The sequence below is a fragment of the Tamandua tetradactyla genome, chromosome 4, assembly GCF_023851605.1.
Source record: "Tamandua tetradactyla isolate mTamTet1 chromosome 4, mTamTet1.pri, whole genome shotgun sequence".
NCBI lineage: Eukaryota > Metazoa > Chordata > Mammalia > Pilosa > Myrmecophagidae > Tamandua > Tamandua tetradactyla.
In genome coordinates, this window is record NC_135330.1 from 23,732,913 (window position 1) to 23,756,117 (window position 23,205).

At 32.4% G+C, this 23,205-nt stretch overlaps 1 protein-coding gene and 1 long non-coding RNA gene across 7 annotated transcripts in view; one reads left to right on the plus strand and one right to left on the minus strand.

Annotated features, from left to right (window-relative positions):
* The window catches only part of LOC143680583 (uncharacterized), a 48,057-nt gene extending 29,318 nt beyond the window's left edge, over positions 1-18,739 (plus strand). The window contains exons 2-3 of the long non-coding RNA XR_013174070.1: positions 13,305-13,426; positions 18,467-18,739. This is a non-coding gene — a long non-coding RNA (uncharacterized LOC143680583). The remainder of the gene's footprint in view (positions 1-13,304; positions 13,427-18,466) is intronic.
* KIFAP3 (kinesin associated protein 3) overlaps positions 1-23,205 on the minus strand; it is a 219,611-nt gene that overhangs the window by 6,443 nt on the left and 189,963 nt on the right. For 4 of the 6 annotated variants that reach the window (XM_077156924.1, XM_077156923.1, XM_077156925.1 and 1 more), the window contains one exon: positions 16,165-16,252. The exons of 1 other annotated variant lie outside the window; for it this stretch is intronic. In XM_077156924.1, the coding sequence (XP_077013039.1) occupies positions 16,165-16,252 (88 nt within the window). Of the gene's footprint in view, positions 1-4,243; positions 4,313-16,164; positions 16,253-23,205 lie in introns of all 6 variants that reach the window. One more of the 6 variants, XM_077156928.1, reaches the window with a different exon arrangement.

The following is a 23,205-nucleotide window of genomic DNA, read 5'->3' on the forward strand; positions in this document are numbered from 1 at the left end:
GTTATTTGAGATTGTACTAGATGGAAAGATACTAGTAAAATCTCAGGATGCTTAAAAATAAATTCAAATAGCTAGTAATTTATCACAACTCAAAGTAAGATTAAGTTAAATAGAAAAAAATATAAAATTTTAAGATTTTATATAATTTGTGTATATATACTAGGATAGAACCAAAGAATAAAGTGTAACAATCAAAATACATATAATAGGGCACATGTTCATGCAAATATACCTCAGTGAAATAGAATTTCTGAGATACAATTTCAGCATTTATATTGATTGATGTTGGACAATCAATAATTTTGGGGTTCTTTCTATATAAAAAAATTCTGTGTTTATAATTTTTAAAAGTTGGCTAAAATTTTTAAGTTTGACTTTTTTAATTTATTTATTGGGGGCGGGAGTGCATGGCCCAAGAATCAAACCTGGGTCTCTCGCACAAAAGGCAAGCATTCTACCACTGAACTGAATTTTATTTTGAAATGGTAAGAAAAGCATCCCCTTCTCCTACTCTGGTCCTGTGGGAAGGATTATTCTTTTATGATGAAGACAGTAAGGAAATAGTATTCTAGCAATTCCTTAAAAAGTTTCAAAAATTAAGAGTTCATTAGCTAAGATACACCTGTATCATTTAAACATTAGAGGAAGAAATCTTGAAAAATCTTCTCTTGAAACACTCAGGCTAACAAATACTCATGTATCTAAACACCTCAATTATCTAAGTGTTGATCAAAATGCTTGTGGATTTCAGCTCCTTCTTTCCTCACGTTTTTATTGTTACTTGCTTCCAGCCACTTCCTACATTGGTAAACATCTCCCCTGTGACTGACTCTGCCACACTCATGTTAATTTCACCCTGTTAGTCTAGTCTAGGGCCTATGGTGAGATATCTTTCAAGAACTTGGAAACAAGAGTCACACAGTGAATCAAAGAAGAAATATGTAAAGATACCTTCTAAAACAGAACAGCTCACAGAGGATCAGACAGAGTTATGACTGTACTTTTATATAAAAGAAGATGATCATCAGAAGGGCATCATCAGCCATGTTGGCACAGAATAAGGAGTTTTTTAGAGGCAAGCTGATAATACCAATCCAAGCAATTCCTTGGGGAGATGGTGACCTATACATAATGCCATCAAGAGTATTTGGCTTTTTTGGCCTGCTTGTCCTCATTAGGGAAGATACAACAGTTTCTTAGAGCCTGAGGCCATTATACAAATTGTATTAACAATCCTTTTTAAAATTTCTATGATCAATAAGCAAATCTCTGATGATTGTCTTCCCATGTGGCTTGTCAAAAGGGTAAAGAAAAAGCTTAGAAAATAACTGGTCTGCCTGATGGTTATACATTTCATTGTAAATGAACACATTCTATTTTTTTCCTGTTTAAAATTATCAGTTCCATTGTTTGTAAGAATTAGCACCTCTAAGTCAGTGAGAGTAAGACTGACCATTGAACACTGATGAATCTGAGTTACGGAGCCTCCAAAGTTCAGGTCTTGGGCAGTGTTTAGATTACTGTGGTAAAGTTCTGTTTATGTAGCCAGTGGTTCACTCAAGAGACACCAGTGTGTACTACAGTGTACAGGAAATTATTTTTTGAAATTCCACAGGTATCACATGGGAAAAATTTTCAATGAGGGGAATTTGAAATTAACTGTAAACATGAGCTTTTCTCAATATATCAGAAAAATTGTCTAGTATCCAGAATATATAAAGAGATTGTTTAACTCAACAACAAAAAGACAAACAACCCAATTCAATTACAAAATGGGCAAAAGACATGAACAGACACGTCTCAGACTCGGAAATACAAATGGCCAAAAGGCATATGAAAAGATGCTCAACTTCCCTGGCTATTAGCGAAATGCAAATCAAAACCACCCTGAGATATCACCTCACACCCACCAGAATGGTCATTATCAAGAAGACAGAAAATGACAAGTACTGGAGAGATGTGGAGAAAGAGGCACATTTATCCACTGTTGGTGGGAATGTCAAATGGTACAACTGCTGTGGAAGGCAGTTTGGCAGTTCCTCAGGAAGCTAAGTATAGAATTGCCATATGACCCAGCAATACTACTGCTAGTTATCTACTCTGAGGACATGAGGGCAAGGACACGAAGGGACATTTACACACCAATATTTATAGCAGCATTATTTACAATTGCCAAGAGATGGAAAAAGCCAAAATGTCCATCAACAGATGAGTGGCTAAACAAGCTGTGGTATATACATATGATGGAATATGGTATATACCATGTGGTATATACATGCAGCTGTAAGACAGAAAAAAGTTATGAAGTATGTAACAACATGGATGGACCTTGAGAACATTATGCTGTAAGATTAGCCAGAAGCAAAAGAACAAATACTGTATGGTCTCACTGATATGAACTAACATTAGTGAATGAACTTGGAGAATTCCAGTTAAGAACAGAAACCATCAGGAGATAGAAATAGGACAGATATTGGGTAATTGGAACTGAAGGGATATAGATTGTACGACAGGACTGATCATAAAAATTCAGAAATGGATAGCACAATACTACATAACTGTAATACAACAGTGTTAGTACATGGAATGAAGCTGAATGTGAGAATGATAGAGGGAGGAGGTCTGGGGGCACAAATGAAATCAGAAGGAAAGATAGACGATAAAGACTGAGATGGTATAATCTAGGAATGCCTAGAAGGTACAATGATAGTGACAAAATGTACAAATTAAAAAATGTTTTTGCATGAGGAAGAACAAAGGAATGTCAATATTGCAGGGTGCTGAAATAGAAGATAATTCATATTTTAAAACTTTAACATGTGTGAGACTAAGGCAAAAAATGTTAATTTGGTACAAAATTTATATTTTGACTAGTGCATTTCCTAAAATGAGGTTTTCTGGAATTATCCATCATCTATCACAGATGAACTTGTTTAAAGAAAAAAATACCTGAATCATTAGGGCCAATATGGAAGGTACTCTGACTTAGATCCTATGTTCTTTTGTATTATGAATAGACAACTGTATTCATGTGATTAATATCTTTTAAATATAATTGCCTCTGAAACAGAATAGTCTGTTTCTTATTTGGTAACTAATATGTAGGGAAATTGGGCTTTTCAGGCTGCCAGAACCTTGAATCAGATATTCTTTGGGACATTCACTCTACTTTTTCCCTTGGGATAAGGACATAGCCTTGCTAATAAATGCTGAGTCTGGTTCAAAATCAGGAGAGTCTAACAGCAAGTATTCCTTTAAACAGATAAGGATTCTTCAGGTACATTTTTCTGGAAGGAAACAAAACCATGAATATAAAAGGGCACCGCCACAGCAAAAACTGTGCTTTCCTGAACCAGTAAGACTGAGTTAGATCAGACAGTATCACAGGCAGTTGCACGCCCTCATTAGGGAACCCCAAGAACCAAGGGAAACGATGTTGAGATATGCTGTACTTGCTACTGTCCTGTGTGACCATTTAGTGTCAGATAAGAGTTTTTAAATTTGGCTCTTTACACTGGAAAATTCCTATCTGGTGTTATGAGTGTCTCTGAATATACTTTTCTCTTCGTGCTACCTCTAACCTTCATGAAAATCTGTGTGTCCCTCTAGACTAGAATATGCCACTACTATCCTACTTTTTTTTCACAGGACTAGTTATATGGGTCATTTAGTCTTTGCCCTCAATGTCTCGATCTCATATTTTAGACCTTTGAATTAGAAAAATACCAAAATGCTCATCAATTCTTGAAAATACAGAATTTTCATCCAAAGAAAATGGTTACTATTTGTTGTAAAAAGATGAATATGAAAGGTAAGGCCAAAAATCAATCTGCTATTATATTTTCTATCCCTAGAACAAAGATTTCTGGGTACCTAGAAAGGAAGAGGACACATTCTTTATAAGTAAAAAGTGATATTTAAAATTAAATGACAAATATAAAACCACATCTAGACTTCGTTTTTAAATAAGCAAATTTAGAAATCTGATTAGAATTCAGCAAGTATAAGACTGAATTTACTCAAATATTTATAAGGCTTCTCACAAAAATTTAACACCTTTCATTACAATACCAAACTTGAATTAATTCATGGAAGGAAAAAAGAAAACTGGACAAGACAAGTGGTACTTCTCATGCAGCATATTACAAGGGCAGCCAGTAAGGAATCCTAGGCAGTCTGAGGCTCTTATTAAATATCTGTGCCAGAGCTGACATTCCTGTAGAAAGGGAAGAAAATCACCTACCTCTGGCTGTTTGTGAGGCTTAATTAGTGCATATTTGTAAAGCACTTTGAAATCCTTGGATGAAAAGTGCTGCATAAGTGAAAAGTATCATCATTATTAAAATTAGATAAAAGCAATACAACTCTTTTTATTCTTTTAAATTCCTTAGCCAGTAATAAGAATGCAGAGCACGTAATGAATATATTAGTGGATAGGACAAAGACAAGAGAGAGAGAGAGAGGGAGAGAGGATATGTGAATGATTTCAAGCCAAATTCTCTTCGCATAGATTCACAGAATCTTTGACTTGGAAACACTTTAAGAAATAATCTAGTTTATATTCTCACTCACAATATTTTTGACAGGATATTGTCCAAGAAGCTTTTGTCTGAACACATCCAGGAATGGAGTCCCCACCATTACGTGAAGGAAGTTCATTCCATTTATAGATATGTCAAACTATTAGAAAGTTCTTTATTACACTGAGCTGAAATCTGCTTCTATTAGTCCTAGAATTATCCCCTGGAACTAGGTAAGGAGTTTAATTATTTGCTTTACAGCCATTTAAAAATTCATGTCTACAGCCTCCAAAATCTGTACCATCTCATTTATTCTCTAAAATCACTTTAATTTTTCAGTATTTATCTTAAAATGAAGGTGGAATATGATATATATATATATATATATATATATACACACACACATACATAGGCACACATAATTTTCACTTATAACTACCATGCTGAATTTCATCTTTTAAGTTTTATCTGTCTTTAGGGATTCTATTCTCACTAAGACAGAATCCTTTATGAGGATATTTATACTTAGAAATAGAAAATAGTGATTTTCTATTTCTATTAATTACCCATATTTATGATCCATAAGATTATATCAAAGGTGAATTTTTGAGGGACTGTCAAATGAATAACTTAATATGAACTAACTCTCTTGGGAGGAAACATTTCAGGATACTATAGCACTGTATGACATGATATGTTAATTTCCTCCAATATAGGAGTAACTGACAGTAATTACTCCAATATATTGGTCATAAAATCAAAACCAGTATGTTTGTTTCCCTTTATAAATAGATTATAAATTGATCATCAGAGACATTTCAGCTTGAGTCTGATTTGTCATGGGAAATTTAGGTCTTTATAATAGCAATTCTTTGTCCATCCATCCATCCATCTATCCATCCATCCATCCATCCATTCATCCATCCATCCAACCACAGTACAAACATTCATTGAATTCCTACAATGGGTTAAGTATAATGTCTGGAGCCAATGTATAAACAAACAAACACATGGTACTGGAAAGGCAATGATAAATAAGACATGGTCAATCATGACCACAGGATTGGAGGGAACAAACATTCTAATAATAATATGAGATTGTACTGCCTAGTATATAATTAAATTGCTATAGTAGAGGAAGGCCATATTTAAAATAGTGTGAGGGCATTAGAGATGCATACAAATTGCTTCACAAGAACCTAGAAGGCTAGAAATGCTTCACAGAAAATATATATGATTTTAATGCATCTGTCCTTTCCTGACATTTTTTTTTTGCTTATTGTCTCTCTTCTCTTAGAATGTAAGCACCGTGGAGGGCAAGGAATGTCCTATTCATTGCTATACCCCTAGCATCTAGCACTGTAACTGACATGGAGATGACATTTAAAAATTACTTGATTGCATAAGTAGATGAATCTTAAAGGACAAGTAGGATTTCACAGGTGAAGGGACGGAATTCCTGGTGGTGCAGCAGCTTGGGCAAGACAGACAAGGAATTTAAGAACAGTAAATGCTTTGTCATGGCCAAAGTCTTAGGTTTATGATACATGCAAGTGGTAGCAAATAAACTAGAAAGGGAGGTGAGGACTAGATTTTGAGACTCTTTTTATAATGCCATGCTAAGAATCATATGCTTTTGGAGAATTGCCATTTTTTTTTTTTGGCATGGGCAGGCTCCAGGAATTGAACCTGGGTCTCTGGCATGGCAGGCGAGAATTCTGCCAGAGCCACCGTTGCACCACCTTGTCAATAGTTTTTACGAAGGGAAATGATGTAGTTCAGTGTTTTAGAAAGATAATTATGGTAGTAATAGTAGTAAAGAGGTAGAAGAATGGAGACCACTTAAGAACTGTGTATATGTGAAATAATAGGAACACTGGCAGAACTAGTAACAGCCAAGAAAGCTACTTTTCTCAACAAGGAATAGTATCTTTTCTGTTTTGAAATTTTCTTAAAATTATACCTTTACTGTTGGGAACTAAGAACAAATAGAAGAATCTCAAAATTGACCCAAAATTAAAGGCTGTAGTTAATTAGCATGAAACAGTTTTTGTCCTTCATTATGGTAATACGTTTCCATCAAATAACTATGAGGCTGTGGTATTTCCTGCAGATGAAATCAAATTGTAGAATTCACTTATCTTTCAATAGGAAGGATGAGTATTCAGGCAGTAGAGAATTTTTTCTTCATGAAATTCTCATATGAAAGTGTAGATTGAATCAGATAATGCCTATAAACACCTAACACTTGTATAGTGATGTATTAAATCTGGATCTAAAGAATTGTAATTTATAGAGCAACCACTAGATGGAAAGCTTGTATTACACTTGTGAACTTAACAATGTTTTAAAGCAAGGCTTATCAAATTTAAACTTCTCAGCATACTTTGATAGAATGTGGCTTCCATTACTTTCTCAGAGAAACGTTTTTGCTTTATAAACATGCAATAATTTAGCTAGAACTAAATAGTTTTATGAAGGTGGGGGCCTACGAAAATAGAGGAAATGATGCTGATTGTCTAAGACATTGAAAAATGTAATACATGTTATAGTACTATTATGATGAAATAGCTTCTAAAATTTTCATTGAACCTATGTGTATGTCCTCTTGTTTCTATACATTTATATGAACTAAATATATATTTTAGGTTGCTCACAGATATTACTTACTGCTTTGGGCTTTTTATAATTGAGAAAATGAATTCCAAGAGCACAATTAAGTAGTCATTTAATAAGTTTCACCAATATATATAAAATTTAGCTGTTACTTTCCATTTAGTTTTCTTTTAATCTTTTATATTATGAATGATTATCAATTTTCCCTTTGTTATGAAAAAACCTAAATGTCTAAAGAATCTTAAAGAATAACATTTTCAGTGAAATCAAACTACGTAATATTTTTCCAAAGTCAAAGGGCAGATGATATGAATAGCAAGAGGCTGTATTTAAAATACTCAACTGGAATATATAAAAAAAATTTAAAAGACATCTGTCAGTTTTAAGGGGACAAAAACCACCTTGGGGATAGATCCTTTCAATTTAGTTACTACACTGAGAGGGTGCAGATATAATTTGTACTAATGATAGAGGGAGCATGTGTGAAACAGTCAGTAATTTACTCCAAATGTAGATTCCATTTCACTGACTCTCCTCTTATTTCATTCAATTTGCACTTTTCTTACTATACATCTTAATCAGCCATTTAAACCATCTCCAGAGTCAATTTGAATGATTATAATTTTCATGTTGAGAAATTATAGTTGATATTTTTAATATTAGTCATCTTTGAATTATATTTTCTTTTTATTTTTTACATCCTATGGTCTCTTTGAGATTCTTGTATTAATTCTAGTTCTTGAGCATAACTCTTGCTTGTTGCAGCCCATGATTCTCCTTCATTATAGTCCTTTGTTTTTGTAAATTTCTGTAATTTTTTATTGTGTACAACTTAGGTTTGCTTTTGTTTTTCTGTTGCACTTTAGGCTGTGGAACTATTTCTACAGAGTGGTTCTGTATTTGTTTATAATATATCAAAGGCTCTTGGATTATCAGTGTCCTGAATTAATTTGAGTGTTAACTTCTTGGTTTGACAGTCCCTGAATTAAATGTCTAGTATACATTCTCAATCCATTTATATTGCCTGTGGTTTCGCTTCCTCATGGGTAACCTATCTTCCCTTATCTAGTGCCTTAATGGAGAAGGCAAGTTCTGGCCCCTTCTCTGGTAGTAAATTGGTAAATTAAATTCATCTAGTTCTCTTTTCAATTGATGAGGAAAAACCAGTCCTTTGAAGTTCCAGGTTTGACAGAGGGAACTCAGTTTTGTGTTACTATATTATTTAACCTATATGTAGTTCTATACTCCTGTGGATTATTTTTTTTATTTTTGGCACTAGGGGGTATTCCCTATTTTTCTAGTGAACATGGCCATATATTAGTCTACCATTTTGGTGGAAGTCCTTTCTACTTTACTCTTGGAGCCACCAAAATATTTTTTTTCTTTTTTTTTAGTTTGTATGCTCCAATAGGTGCCTAATGGAAGTTGTCAAATGTGATTATCAAGCTGAAGTGCATCTTTACTCAAACTTATTATGAACTCAGGCTTTTTTTTTTTTTTTTCGCATGGGCAGGCACCGGGAATCAACCTAGGTCTCCAGCATGGCAGGTGAGAACTCTGCCTGCTGAGCCACTGTGGCCCACCCAAACTCAGGCTTACTGCCATCTTTTAATGCAGGTATACCATCTAGTCATCTTTAGCTTACAATTCCTCAATTAGGTACAAGGACTATCTGACATTGGTAGTTCTGTAATACAAAGCAATGCCGCATTTCATATCACCAAATATTAAAAGAACTCAGATGCTTAAGTAACCCTGGGGTCAATAAACTGAATCATTAGCATCTCCTTTGGATGACTGTTTGTTACTAGCTCAACATTAAATAATCTATCATAATACCTTGTTTTTTTTTCACATGGGCAGGCACCGGGAATTGAACCCGGGTCTCTGGCTTGGTAGGTGAGAATTCTGCCAAGGACCCACTGTCACACCGCCCAATACCTTGGTTTTTTAGGATAAAAAAATTACTGCGTACATTTAAAGTTGACAATATTGTTTAAGTAGCAACATTTTCTCAGTGACAGTTTAACTATTCTGTTTGGTACTGAGTGAGTTAAAGTTTGAACACCACAACTAATTACTGTGTAATGCTAACCTTAGTTGCTGGTGCATTTTGAGACTCTTTAAAATATGAACTGTGTATTTTACCCCTATGCACTCTCTTAATGATTTGTTTTTTTAGACTGAAATCACTTCCAGCCATCAGTTATACTCTTGGTCTCTACATATGCACTTCTCCAAGTACAAATATTTCTTTTTCCTATTGGTCTGCCAGCCCTGTCAGAGCAAATTTCACTTTAAACTAAATGCTATGATACTTAAAACCTCTTGGATTACTCAGGCTGCTAGTGTGATCTATGACCTTCCAAGAATGACAGCTGAACTTTCCAATTTGCTTATACTGCTTGGGGAACTAGAAAGCACATGCCAAGGAGGAAAATGTTTCTGATGTTGAACAGAGAGGAAAGCTCTTGTAAGAGGTGGGGGCAGCAGATTATTAAGTACTAAAAAATACTAATAAAAAATGAAAAGAAACTAAACATGCTGTAAAGTCTAAGACCTCAAACATAACTCAAAACTTAATGCTAGTATTAAAATTCTTTAGTTAAAACATGAATAATTACCTTTAGATACTGAAATTCAAGCACCAATCAGAATCTTAAAGTGGTACTGTATTATTTAAATGTAAAAGTTCAGGAGAAGGAATACTATCTAAACTTATCATGAGTACTACACAAAATAGGCTATGTTAACTCCCCATCTTTATAAAACAGACAGAAATTTGACATGTGTACATAATCAGAGGTAACATGGCCATATAACATGCATGCTATTCCTATTGACATAATACCAGTCTCTCTTAAATGAAAAATTTCTGTTAAGTTTCTGTTAAAAATCATATCTCCAAAGTACTTAAATAATTAATATATCTTGGGAATATTTTGATATATTTTTGAAACTTTTCTTTTTCTTTTACTATCTCCCATAAGAAGAAGACTGATGTCCATCTTTAAAAAAATCTCGTCTATCAACAAAGTAAGAAGCTTAATATATGCTTCCAACTTATGTAATACTCTACCTATATTTAGCCTAAATATATTTAGGCTAAATAAACTATAGTTTTTCTTTGATAGATAAAATCAAATGTTGGTCAATAAGTAAAGACACTTTTTTGGCAGCTAAATCAAATTGCATAATATTATTCTAAAGTTAAAGGCAAAAACATGATTAATAGAAGTTATACATTGAAAGTGCTTATTTTTAAATGGCATGAAGTTTGAAAATTCGATTCTAAATACATTTCTATTTTCAAATGTACAGCAAAAAGGCATTTCTCTACCTTATTATTCAGACTTATGTTGGGCAGAATTATATCTGATATTTTCAACCACTAATTCAGTATTCAATATAGGTCAGATAAATATTTAATAGTGTCTCCTATTATATTATAATGTATATATTCAATATATATCAATATATATAATATATATCAATATATTATATTGAATTATAATATTATAATATATTGAATACACTATGGATCTCAGATTACTGTTTAATCTACCACAATTGCATTCAGCACTAGAATAGGTACTAAAGTAAATTTCTACCTTTAAATTTCATAAGCTTTCTTGGTCCTTGAGTATAAATTTAACTTATATTATGGATCTATTAAAAAAGAAGACAAATTCACTTCCTATTTAGGTCTAAGGCTAATTTTAGATTAAGTCACTGATCAACTGGATTGTAAATCTAATGATGAGGTGTATATTTGTATGTTGTTGTTACAGAATAGGACTAAGCACCCTTTGGGAAGACAGTATGTTGATACCAAGTAAATTCAATGTAGGCTGGAATGTAGACGTATATGATTTTAATAATTACTTTCTGGCTTTTGCCCTATCACCATACTTTAAATTAAAATGACTTGTTTTCAAAGTGGCATAGGGAAACACCATACTTTTTTTCTTTATCATTAATATATGTGAGCATTTTCCTCCTTAATTTAAGGGCGGAAAATTAGGTTTAAGTTCAGCAAAACCAATTTAAGTTTGAACTTAATAAGTCCTGAAGTTTATTTAAGTTAGTGGGGTACAATAACGTCAAACCCAAAATAACTAGATGTGATTTCTGTCTCTACTGATATAACTTGTTTCAGTCTGTATCTGTAACATTCTTTGCCATGTCTTCCTTTGTAAAATAATAAGTTATCCCTTTTAGTATCTCTATGCTTTCAGATTACTATATTCCTAAGTCTCTTATAAGAATGGTAGAGACATCCTTACAGTATATGCTTTCTGCTATTGTTATGACATGAAATCATGATGGAGCTGTCCCTAAAAATGCTTAGGAAATTCTGGCTCTTGCCGTATACAATCTAGAGAGTTAAGAGATACTTTATCACATTTGGCATGGTTATTACACATGCTTTCTGCTTGCCTTTACAGGGCTCTTACATAAGTCACAGTGACTTATGCCTATGTATAGGCATACTAATTGTTGTAGTACTAAAATAACACCATGGACAATCATACCTTCCTTTTACCAGTGTGAGATGGGAGGCTTATAATAATAGGGAAGATATTTAATCGAAAACTTTCAGAGTCTATGTCATGGCTGATACAAATGACGTAACATTTTTGGGATGAAAAATACTGGGAAAGTCTCTTTACATATTTTTAAAATATTATTTTATATTCAATGAGTTTACTTTGAAAGTAGTAAATTGAGGGTAATATTTTTAGTAACCTCATACAAGTCATTACTTCTCACATTGCACAAATTCTTATATTCAGGTTTACTATTATCAAGTTAGCTTCTGTTAGAAAAGGGCACAGGTCATGGAAATATTTAGGGTAGAATATTTTTTTTCTGTGATGTTCAGGTTGTCTTTGGGGTTGGGCGAACCTGGCAATCTGGGACTTAGAAGCAAGCTGGGCAATGATGATAGTTCTTCAAAGAAATGGGAATGCAACATATCTTTTTGAGACTACCTTAATACATGTAGATTTGAGAAAGTATTCCAAGCTAGCATAAAGGTGTATCTATATTCCTTATTTTAAGTATGCAGGACAAGGAACAATTATAAGTTGATTCAATTTAATAGGACAATCAGCCCACTTGCTGATGACAAACAGTATGTCCTCTGTTCCCCAGACTTTAAAGGAAAAAAGGCAAACTATAATTATAGGAAACTGTAATAATTTCTTTTCTTTCCTCCATAATGTATATAGAGAGTGAATTAAATTCTAACAGTCCGATATTTACAAAGGTCTTAAAACCCTGAAACCTTTCTTTTAAAAAAACTTTCTTCAGACAGAAAAATTCCTGTTTATTACCTTACCAGAGATCTTGGCAAGGAGTTTGATCATCTATATAATATAGTCTTATGGGGTATCTCATCAATTTGAAAATATGTAATTTTTAAGTTACAATTGCAATTTAAAAACTTATTTGCCTATGTTCACAGAAGCCTCCTCCCATCCTTTCACATTTGAAGGGTTCTAAATTAGCTACTATCCACACAGTTTACTATCTACACAAATTTAGATTCCTTTTTAAGGTTGTTTTGCCTTTTAATTTCTGACACAGCAATATGAAATTGCTTTGTTTTTGGCTGGAAAAACCTGAAATTAAGAGAATTTCTGAAAAAGTGAGATGTATCAATTTTAGATATAATTTCTTTTAAAGATAAACAGAAAATAGGCTTAATATATATACATACATATACATATATATGTTATATTACTTGCGATAGAATGCTGACTTATGTCCACAGAAGAGAAGATAATGAAGCCATTAATTATGTTTCCATTTATAAGTCTATTTAAAACACTATTTGGGCGGGCCACAGTGGCTCAGCAGGTAAGAGTGCTTGTCTGCCATGCCCGAGGACCCGGGTTCGATTCCCGGTGCCTGCCCATGTAAAAAAAAAAAAAACACTATTTAAGATCTTTAACTGAATCAAAGGGCACAAGAGAGCATTTGTCAATTGTGCCTCTCTATTTTAAAGTGAGACCACAGACATATGTAGTTTTTAGTTAAACCAACAGATATTGCTTTTCCATACAATGATTAACTTAGTAATGGAACTATAAATAAAGTTTAGACGATTACTGTTCTTTCTTTTCATATAAAAAGTAGCATTTGAAATAATTTATATTACAGAGTGCCACACTCTTTGAAGAAGCTCTGCAATTTACTTAATTCATGGAGGCTCCGAGAAGTTTTGAGAATAGGAAGAGATTTGGACTACTACTGATTAGATTATTAACCCAAAATTCCTACAGGTAAATGCTATAAAATTATAATTCCTAATTAATCTCTTTAATTCCAGACATCTCTTTTGTTTTCAAATAACCATAAATGGAGGTTTAGTACTTTTCTTTCTTAATGGAAAACCTGATTCATCTTAATAAATAATTCACTCATAGCTATAAGGTAATTGTTAAAAAAAGTTCAAAGACTGAAATGTTTTGTCATTAGTTCTCTTAGGAATAAATGTCTGTCTGTCTATCTATTACCTATTATCTATCTATGGAAAGGTCAGTTTCTACTCATTAAACCTTCTGTCCTTGAGATGGGAGGCATAGGACATCAATATTGACCACAAACTCCATGTACAATGATTCTCTCCAAACATCATACTTACTTAAATTACATTTCATAGGACATTGAGGCATTTCTAAAGAAGCAATATTGCTATTATAAAGCCAGAACAAGCTGCTGTTTGAACTAATTCTTCTGAAATGCTTTCTATAATGAAGTTACTGAATGCTAGTGAATTATAAGACCATTAAAGTACAATGTTTCATTAAATAGCCTATACGATTCAGGGAATTGTATTTCAAAAGTGATTCTCTGTCACATATTGTACTGCTTAGCTTAAAATACCATAACTCCTTTCTGTCAGATAAAACTAAAGATCTATGCAATTGTACCTGAAGTGAGTTAATAAATGACAACACTCCAAATAGCATGCCTTTAAAAAATTCATAATTTAAGATAATGTGGCATTCTTTTCTAAAGATAAATAATTCTGCTGCCATTTAAGGACAATTCAGAATAATGGTTGAGATGTTTATTCCACTGGAATTGTAAATATATATATATTTCATATTCTCTCTATATATTTATTTATTAAGGTGTGAGACTAACATAAAAGTGGGGAGGAACAGGTAGAAGACCATTAATGTCTAAAAAATGACACTGTACTTATTATTAATTCTATTTCTAAGTCTGAAAATACCATTATCCTTAAATATTTTCAAGAAATAAACTTGTCATATAAATAGACTATAATAAATAGGCCACTTTAACTCATTTCAAATATTATATTTTAACTCTGGATTATATATCTCAAAGGGAAAAGGATTTTTAAAAAATGACTTCCATATCCCTAGATCCCATTCAAGTGCTTAGCAATTAAAAAGGTGAATAAATGAAGGAAATTTTAAGTGTTAAAATAAAATATTAAATATTATTTACGTAAAAGCAAATAACAAATTTTTTTTTTTTAAAAAAACAGTATTTCTGATACACTCCTGATAAACTGATTACCAACAGGCCATTAGTTAAGATCTGGTAATAGGAAAGAAATTATATTGAGGACACTATTTATTTTAAATGTGGGGTAGAAATAGGGGTTCTGCTACAGAACTTACAGTATTTGACAATGAAAGCTAATAAAATTTTTCGTAAAATTCTAATTATGGCACTATCCTTTATGTAATTTCAAAGAGCTCTAATGCTATATAACTTAAAAATCCTTAAAACAAATTCTCCCTGATGTTTAAGTATGGAGTCACTCTTCCAGTCCAAAACTGAAAAAAGATTAACAGCAAGTCAGCAATTGGGCTGACTAAAATTATCTGATTTCTAAACATACATTCTGTTCATCTTTCTCCATGAAAAATTTTCATTCCAAATATTTTAACTGTAGGAAAACAGTTATTTGGCAATTCTACATAGTCAGTTGGAAATTTGTAGGAAACTCATTTCCTGGAGAAACAGATGAGCTGGGTAATACAGAGTCTTATAAGCGATGGTAAAGAATATTATTTTATTAAAGGATGTTGGAAAACTACTGAAGATAGGTGGGGAAACATCATCTGATTTACATTTTAAAAGATCATGATGGCTACTGTGAAAAAAAAAAAAAAGCAAGGTAAAGTAAGTGTAGAAGTAGGGAAATAAATTAGGAGCTATTGAAGTGGTCCACATAAAGAGACGATGATGGCCTAGAATAGAGTACCAGCAGTGGAAATGGAAAGAAATGACCAAATTTAAGACATAGTCTGGAAATGAAAATGAAAGGAAATTCACATAGTATGCACTGGGGAGAAAGGGTCTGGTGAGGAAAAGGGAGGAATCAAGAAAGACTCCAAAGTTTATGCTTTTAACAACTGGATGGATGGTGGTGACAATAGGAGATGGATGACTGGGGGAGGAACCTGTTTGTGTGTAAGAAATCAAAAGTTAGATCTGATAATTTCAATAAACATTCAACTGATATGCCAAATAAGGAGGGGAATGAGGGTGGTCATCAGATGAAAGTCTCAGCTACAAATATAGGCTTACAGATATTACTTAAAACCATGGGTTCTAGATGAAATCTTCCTGGCCGTGGGTATAGTTAGAGAAGAGCGTCCCCAAACAAGATGCAGAAAGAGAACAGGACCAAAGCTCTTAAGTAACTAACATTTAAAGGTGGAGAAGAGGAGGAACAGCCAGCAAAGAAGAAAGGGAAGAAATGGAGAACTTAGGAGAAAAATCAGAAAAATGGGGTGTCTTCAGAGCTGAAAGAAGTTAATTTCAAGAAGCAGGACCAGAACAGAATGTGTCAAACGCTGCTGAAGAATTAAAGATAAGAAAGGCAAAACTGGTTGCTTTGACAGGACTGGATAAATTAACAGTGAATGGGAGTCTGGGAGTGAACTGAGCATGATGTGATGCCAAAGAAAGTTTAACTTTGGAGATTCAGACCATGGGCTGACAAAATCATCCAGTAGAGGGGAAGAGTGATGACCTGAAAGAAGTCCTTGAGAAGACAAGAAGGAATGGGGTCCACAGCACAAATGGACTGGCTGGATTTTGAGAAAAGGAAACTTCTTTCACTGTAACAGAAGGGAAGAAAGAAAAAAATTGGTAAAAATAAGAGTAGTTTATAGATTGGGTGGTAAGAAATAACTAATTTGATAACCTTGGGCACACTTCTTAACTTGATAAGCTTCAGTTTTCACAATAATAATGATTCCTGCCCTGAGCTGTTGTGAAGATTAAATTAGATGTAATAATTGCAATTACATACTGCTTGGTACTCAGTAAACATGTTTTAATATGTGCCATCTATTATTATTAATAGACAGATCTCAGATTGTATACAGATTTGAAACCATTCTAGAGAGTAACATTTCAAATAATCTAATTAGAACAGAGACTAAGCCTGTATGGCATTGAATCCTGCATTGTTTCTAACTCTTTCTAGTAATTTCATTTAAAACTGGACTTGACTGTTCCTGTTCCAGAAACAAACTCTTTCACCCAGCTTCACGTGTTTAAGATTTTTATTTTATTTTGAGGACTAGAGCAACCGCTGAAAAAAATTAACGTTTATTTTTTATAGAAATTTTCTGAGGACTTTCAAGTTCAGAATTTTGGATGGATTACGGACTAAAAGTCTGTTACAGATTTAAAACTATGTAAAAACAAAGGAACAAACTATAGAACAGACTCCTAGATACAGAGTTAAAAATACTATTTTAACTTCCATTATTTATTATTTTTTCTATATGCAAACTATGATGTTACAGTTAATTTAGACACTGGCTTATTTGAAAACAATAATTCTAAAACTATAAGCTATATAAAGTTCAACATTTGTACATTATCGCTAATACTTTACCCTAATACCTAGGGGCCTAGGTAGTGCTGCACCTCTTTCAACTTTTAAAATTTTCAAACCATTCTTCCTTCATAACTTCCTTTCTTCTTGGGGTAACTAACAGCTAGCACTTTACCAAAACTGAATCTTGTATTTTATCAAGAGAACTTACTTTACAGTCCCCAATTTAGAAAAATTCTTTCGCATTACCAATACACTTCTTGTTTTTATGATAGTTATTTAAATCAATAAATGGGTATTAGCCCAACATTTTTATTTTCCCAAGAATGGAAATTATTTATTCTGTGAAAGAAAATGGCCATAACAGTAACTGTGACTTCAATGGCAGGAAAATAGAAACTGATTTATTTTTATATATTTTATTAATGCTACATATGCAAATATGATTTACAAACACATAATATAAAAATATATATTATCAATGGCTATCATCTAAAATCACTTTTTAAGGGTATAATTCTTGTCAGAGACAGGAAGTTGCTAAGTTCCACTTGCCAGGCACAAAATAAGGAATTATAAAAGAAGATAAATGGTATAAGTGAAAAATAAATCTAACATATATTACACCTGAATGAAACGCCTTAAGTGAGAAGTTTCACTTTAACCCAAAAGAAATTATGAAAAAGCAAATGAGTGAGATTTTTCTGTATTCCATTATGAATTCCATTATATTAATAAAGACGCATTTATTAATAATGTATAATATTAAATTTGTTTAAATGTGATTTTGAAATTCCATTGATTTATTCAATAGCTATTCATAAAATTTCCACTATGTATAAGACCCATTTGATGATAATGATGATTCAGTGTATGTCTATAACATTATTTTTACTTTAAGAATAAATCATATAACGTAGAGATCAAATTTTTAAAAATCTTTGAAATTCCCTTAAATATTATGGTCTATCTCTGTAATCAAAAGTGAAAAATAATACTCTGACTTCTTAAGCAAAATCATTAAGTGCAGATTTATATGGAAACTGAACATACAGTGTAACTGTATAAATAACAAGGCAGTTATTTTATTTGAAGAGAAAGAAAGGCTTGGTCTTTAAAAAGCATTAAAACAGACCTAATCTGAATCTTAATGGTAGTATACATGCCCATGCACCACTCCCACCTCACCCCAACACATATCACACACACACAGACACACACACACACACACCTTCTTTCAGTTTATTAACATTCTAAATCTTTCTTCCAGGTTTGGCCTTGTAACCACTTGACTTGATAAAGTAGGTCACTTAAAAAGGAAGAAAACTCAATAAAATGAATTACAAAGACAACAAGATTAAACTGATTGCACTGTTTTTAAACATTGTAGCTAAAATTCTGCAAATAAGCAGTTAGCTGTGGTTTGGCATTTAACAGCATGTGATCAGTAAATTGGAGGAAATTTTATTCTCATTAACTGTTGCAGATTTACTGCAGTGAAAAAGGACTATGTAACCCGAGATGTGACAGTACAGACAGATCAAAGCCATGGATTGGAAACTAAATAAACCCTCTGGCTACTTCCTGCAAGGAAAATTCACTTTGGCAACGTAAAACAGAGCCCAGTTAAAAACTACTCTTAGTTTTATGAGCTGTCATAGCAGTTCAAGTGGTTTGGATCGGCTGAGTTTAGAACATTATAATTTCTTGTTTTTTGTCTTAGATACTTCTGTAAGCAGTTCATAGATTTTTTTTTTAACACAACAACAAAAATAAAACTTTCTTTTGGTTCAAACTGAAAAGGTAACCAATAAATTCATTAGAACAGGCAGGTCTTAATTTGCACATTCTTTTCCCATTTACTATAGTTTAATATTTTGCTTTTAGATTTATTTAGTAACATACATTTACTTTAATAATTCAGCTGCATTTTATAGAATTTCTATTCAAAATATGTGCAAATCCATTTATAGAGCCCATATGGCTCATATCTGAGCCATGAGCAATTAGTAATAGCACATCTGGAAGGACTATGGGCAATATGGAGAATATGGGAATTAATTAATACTACTTTTAAAAACCTGTACTATGCTCTAGGTTTCAGCTCTTACTTTAAAAATATTTAAGAATTTTTAGTTCAACACTTCTAATATTAGAAATCTTTAATAATCATTCATAAATATTTAAATCACAATCAACCTTAAGTTGGAAAATATCCTTGAGTTTTGGAGTTAGCTCAGTATTACTGAATCCAAATAGATGGTATGCTGCTCTATTTTTCTTTTCTTTGGACGGGGTGGTAGCACTTACTAACCAAATTGAATACAATTTTTTTACTCATTACAAAATGAATAAGCAAGTGTTTATAGTGGTAATTTGTATCCTGGTCTTTAAAAATATTTCATAATTTTTTTTGAAAAAAGAGCATTTTACATGTCAAATAGATCATAAGAGCAATCATCTTTGCTTAAGGACTTTCTATTTCCTTTCCATTTAAATTTATAACTAATTTCTATTTATCTGTACAACCAACAAATGCTGTTAATACATGCCAAAAATATATGAACTTTAACACTAGATAATCACTTTTAAATGGTGATGATATATTAACTCCCCAATCATAACTGTATTAACTCCCATGACATTTCTTCTAGTACAAAGTTACACTGTAATTGATGTGTTAACATTTTTGAAGATCTAGTCATATTCATATTCCTTTTTCTTTTTTAAATTTATTGACTCAGTAATGCTGAATTTCTTACCTTTAATGACTGTCCCCTAAAGTGACAAATTTGCTTTTTCTTAGGAGTATGATTTGGACTCTACATATAACTAAGGTGAATGCCTTAAAAAGCTTGGTACAACAGATTGAAAATTAACAAAAACTTTGAAGGCAGTTCTGTCACACTTTCTTGCTTCTAAATTTCCAGAGGAAAATAAATCTCAACATAGTTTTCCAAGGCAGGAGTATAATTTCTATAGGATAAAACATCTTCTAAAGTTTCTAGGATTCTAAACCTTGATTTTTGGCTCATATTTCTGTATTTCAGCAAAGTTTACAATTTGCTAATGCTGATGTGTGATAATCTAATAAAAATCTAGACTTAAAAGTTATAGGCCCAATTTACTAATAAAACCTAATTCAATTCTCCTTGGGAAATGCAAATTATTAGTGTCTACGCAGTGGAACTAAAATCCGTGCATTCTAAAGGCTAGAAAAAGAGGTCTTCATAAAAAAACCAAATAAATCAGATAAGACTAATAAGCCTATGAAGATTCATTTACAGGCATAAAAAATCAAGTATTTAAAAATTCAGATTGGTTAATTAGCAAGATAACTTTGATGAGACACGCCACCTTTTTAGACTAAGATTATTCCACTCTTCATCCCTATCATTTTTATACAGCTGGACTTAATCTGTAGAGTACTTTCTGAACTAACTACTTAAGAGAATTTAACTATAGTGATCTAATTTTTAACAATTGTCTCTAAGCAAATCTGAAGCACTAATTTATAGTAAACCATGTCAAATATATTAAAGCAAAATAGGTAAACAATATGTTGTGTTGCAAAACAAAATGTACATACACATCTCACTCAATTTTAATGTTTGGTCTAAAATTTATAAATAAGCATAATTCACTAATGGACTAATATATTTGGTTGTCATTTGAAGACAGTATGGTGTAATAGTAAGTGCTAGCTCTTACTGAGTTTAATGGCTTCACTATTTATTAGCTACCTGGTTTTGGGCTACTTCCTTAATAATTTCTGAGCATTAATTCTCACATTTGTTAAAACAGGGAGAATACTCCTCCTATCTACCTCACACACCCTTGCTGATGATCAAATGACATACATGAAGATATATTCATAAATTGGTAAAATCCTAAATAAACTTGTTATTTCTTTTGTATACTTAGATTTTAAAACGGAAATAAACCTTAAACATTTTATTCTTTGAAACTATTAAAGACTCCTAAAACATTCTCTATTCTTAAATTAAAAAGTAATTGATGAGGGTGCATGGGTAGTTCAGTGGTTAGAATGCCTGCCTTTCATACGGAAGACCCGGGTTCCATTCCCCAACCTTGCACCCCCCAAAAAAAGTAATTGACAGGGTGGGTCACGGTGGCTCAGCAGGCAGAGTTCTGTCTGCCATGTCGGAGACCCAGGTTGAATTCCTGGTGCCTCCCCATGCAAAAAAAAAATAAAAAAGTAATTGACAGAAGTGCTATGGGAGTATTCAGAAAGAAGAATGATATTTGATGTGAGGATTGCTTTAGAGCAAGAGTCCCCTACTGTAAAAACATTGATTTGCACTGGTTTGATTTTCTGATCAGAATTGTTACATGGCTGTTGCCACTCTTGTTCTTCTGTTTTCACCATCGCAAACGTTTAAGAGAAAAAAGATCACTTTTTCAACTTAGGCATATTTTACCTATCATACAGTATTCCTTCTTTTTTTTTTTTAACATGGGCAGGTACCGGGAATCAAAACCCGGGTCTCCAGCATGGCAGGCAAAAGGTCTGCCTGCTGAGCCACCGTATTATTCCTTTTTAATGGTTTTATTCATTTTTAAAAAATTTATGGGTGGGCCACGGTGGCTCAGCAGGCAAGAATGCTTGCCTGCCATGCCAGAGGACCCGGGTTTGATTCCCAGTGCCTGCCCATGTAAAAAAAAAAAACAAACAAAAAAAACCCAAACAAACAAACAAAAAAACACACACACACAGAAAAAAAAATTTACTATACATTTCTGCTTGGTTAATATTGACAAAGATGGGAAAAACAAATTATTTCTCCTGGTTATGTATTTATACCTTAGTATAGCATTTATCAGTGGACTTGAAATACATGTTTATGTAAACTGAAAACAATGTCATATGGATAATTTCTTATGAAATTATAAAGAAATTATATAAGAAATTAAAATTTTATTTATAAGAAAACTGCACAGATAGGGATATTTTTACATCAACTCATACACCTTGTAACAGAACAACTTTTTTAAGTAAACAGAATAATGTCCTTTTACTCAACCCACTGTTTCTATAAGAGGGTTCTTCTTATAGACTTAACAATCATGACTTAACAAAATTCTATTTAATTTGAGAAGCAACTCTTGAAAATATCCACCCTAGATACAGTTCAGACATATTAAGGGCCTATGACAATGTGCATGTCAAGAACTGAGTGTAATAAAATGTATAAAAGTGCCTTGCATATACAAGGCATTCAAATGAGTTTTTGAGTATTATACATTGTTTAGTAATAGGCTTATCTCAAAATGAAAACATATTTATATATTACAAGTGAATCAAATGTTACCATAGTGTTATAAAACATGGAAATACATATAGATAGAATAACCAAATATTTTTAACTGTCTACTCTCAATTATCACAATTATAGATGTGGCAGTGGTGTACACAGTTTTATGCTATTCGAACGTAATAGGTGAATAACATTTTTCTATAAAGAGAATTATCAACAAGTAAGCAAGTTAAAAAAAGTCTCTGTGGTCAATCATAAAGACAGTTAAGATTTTATGTAAGGTAAATAGCTACTGCTAACTGTATCTATTTTTTTAACCTATTTTGACCTTCATATATTGACTTACTTAAAATTGAACACCTATATAATATAATCTAATATGTGGAGAAAATTTTGTGGCCAAAAGTAGGTGCATAAAAATGTTTATTCCATAATTAGATAACTATACCTCAGTATATTCAGTGTATCTATTTTATTTTCTTTGTCACACAATAATTTCTTTATCCAGTCTTTATCTCTCATTACCTCATATGGGTAAATTCTTAGAAGTGAAGTTCCTGAGTTAAAAGAAATGAACAATTTAAGGTATCAGTTCTTTATTTCCAAATGCCCTCCATAAAGGTTTCATCCAATTTAAATTCCCATCAGAAGTGTGTCAGAGTACCTCTTTGCTCCTATATGTGGGTATTGGCATTAAAAAACTAAGGCAACTGAAAGGTAAAAAATTGTATCAGGATGCTTTATTTTGCAACCAACGTGTCTGGAAAAAATACTAAAGCCAGGAGTTTTTTAAAGGCTCCGTGAAGCAAGTTCCTCTAGAGGAAAAAGTCACAGGAAAAGAAATCCATAAATAACAAAAAGGCTATTATCATTTTTTGATAAAAAATTTAATCATATACCAAATAAAGGAGTTTTCTAATTATTATCTTTAAATATTTCATAAAGA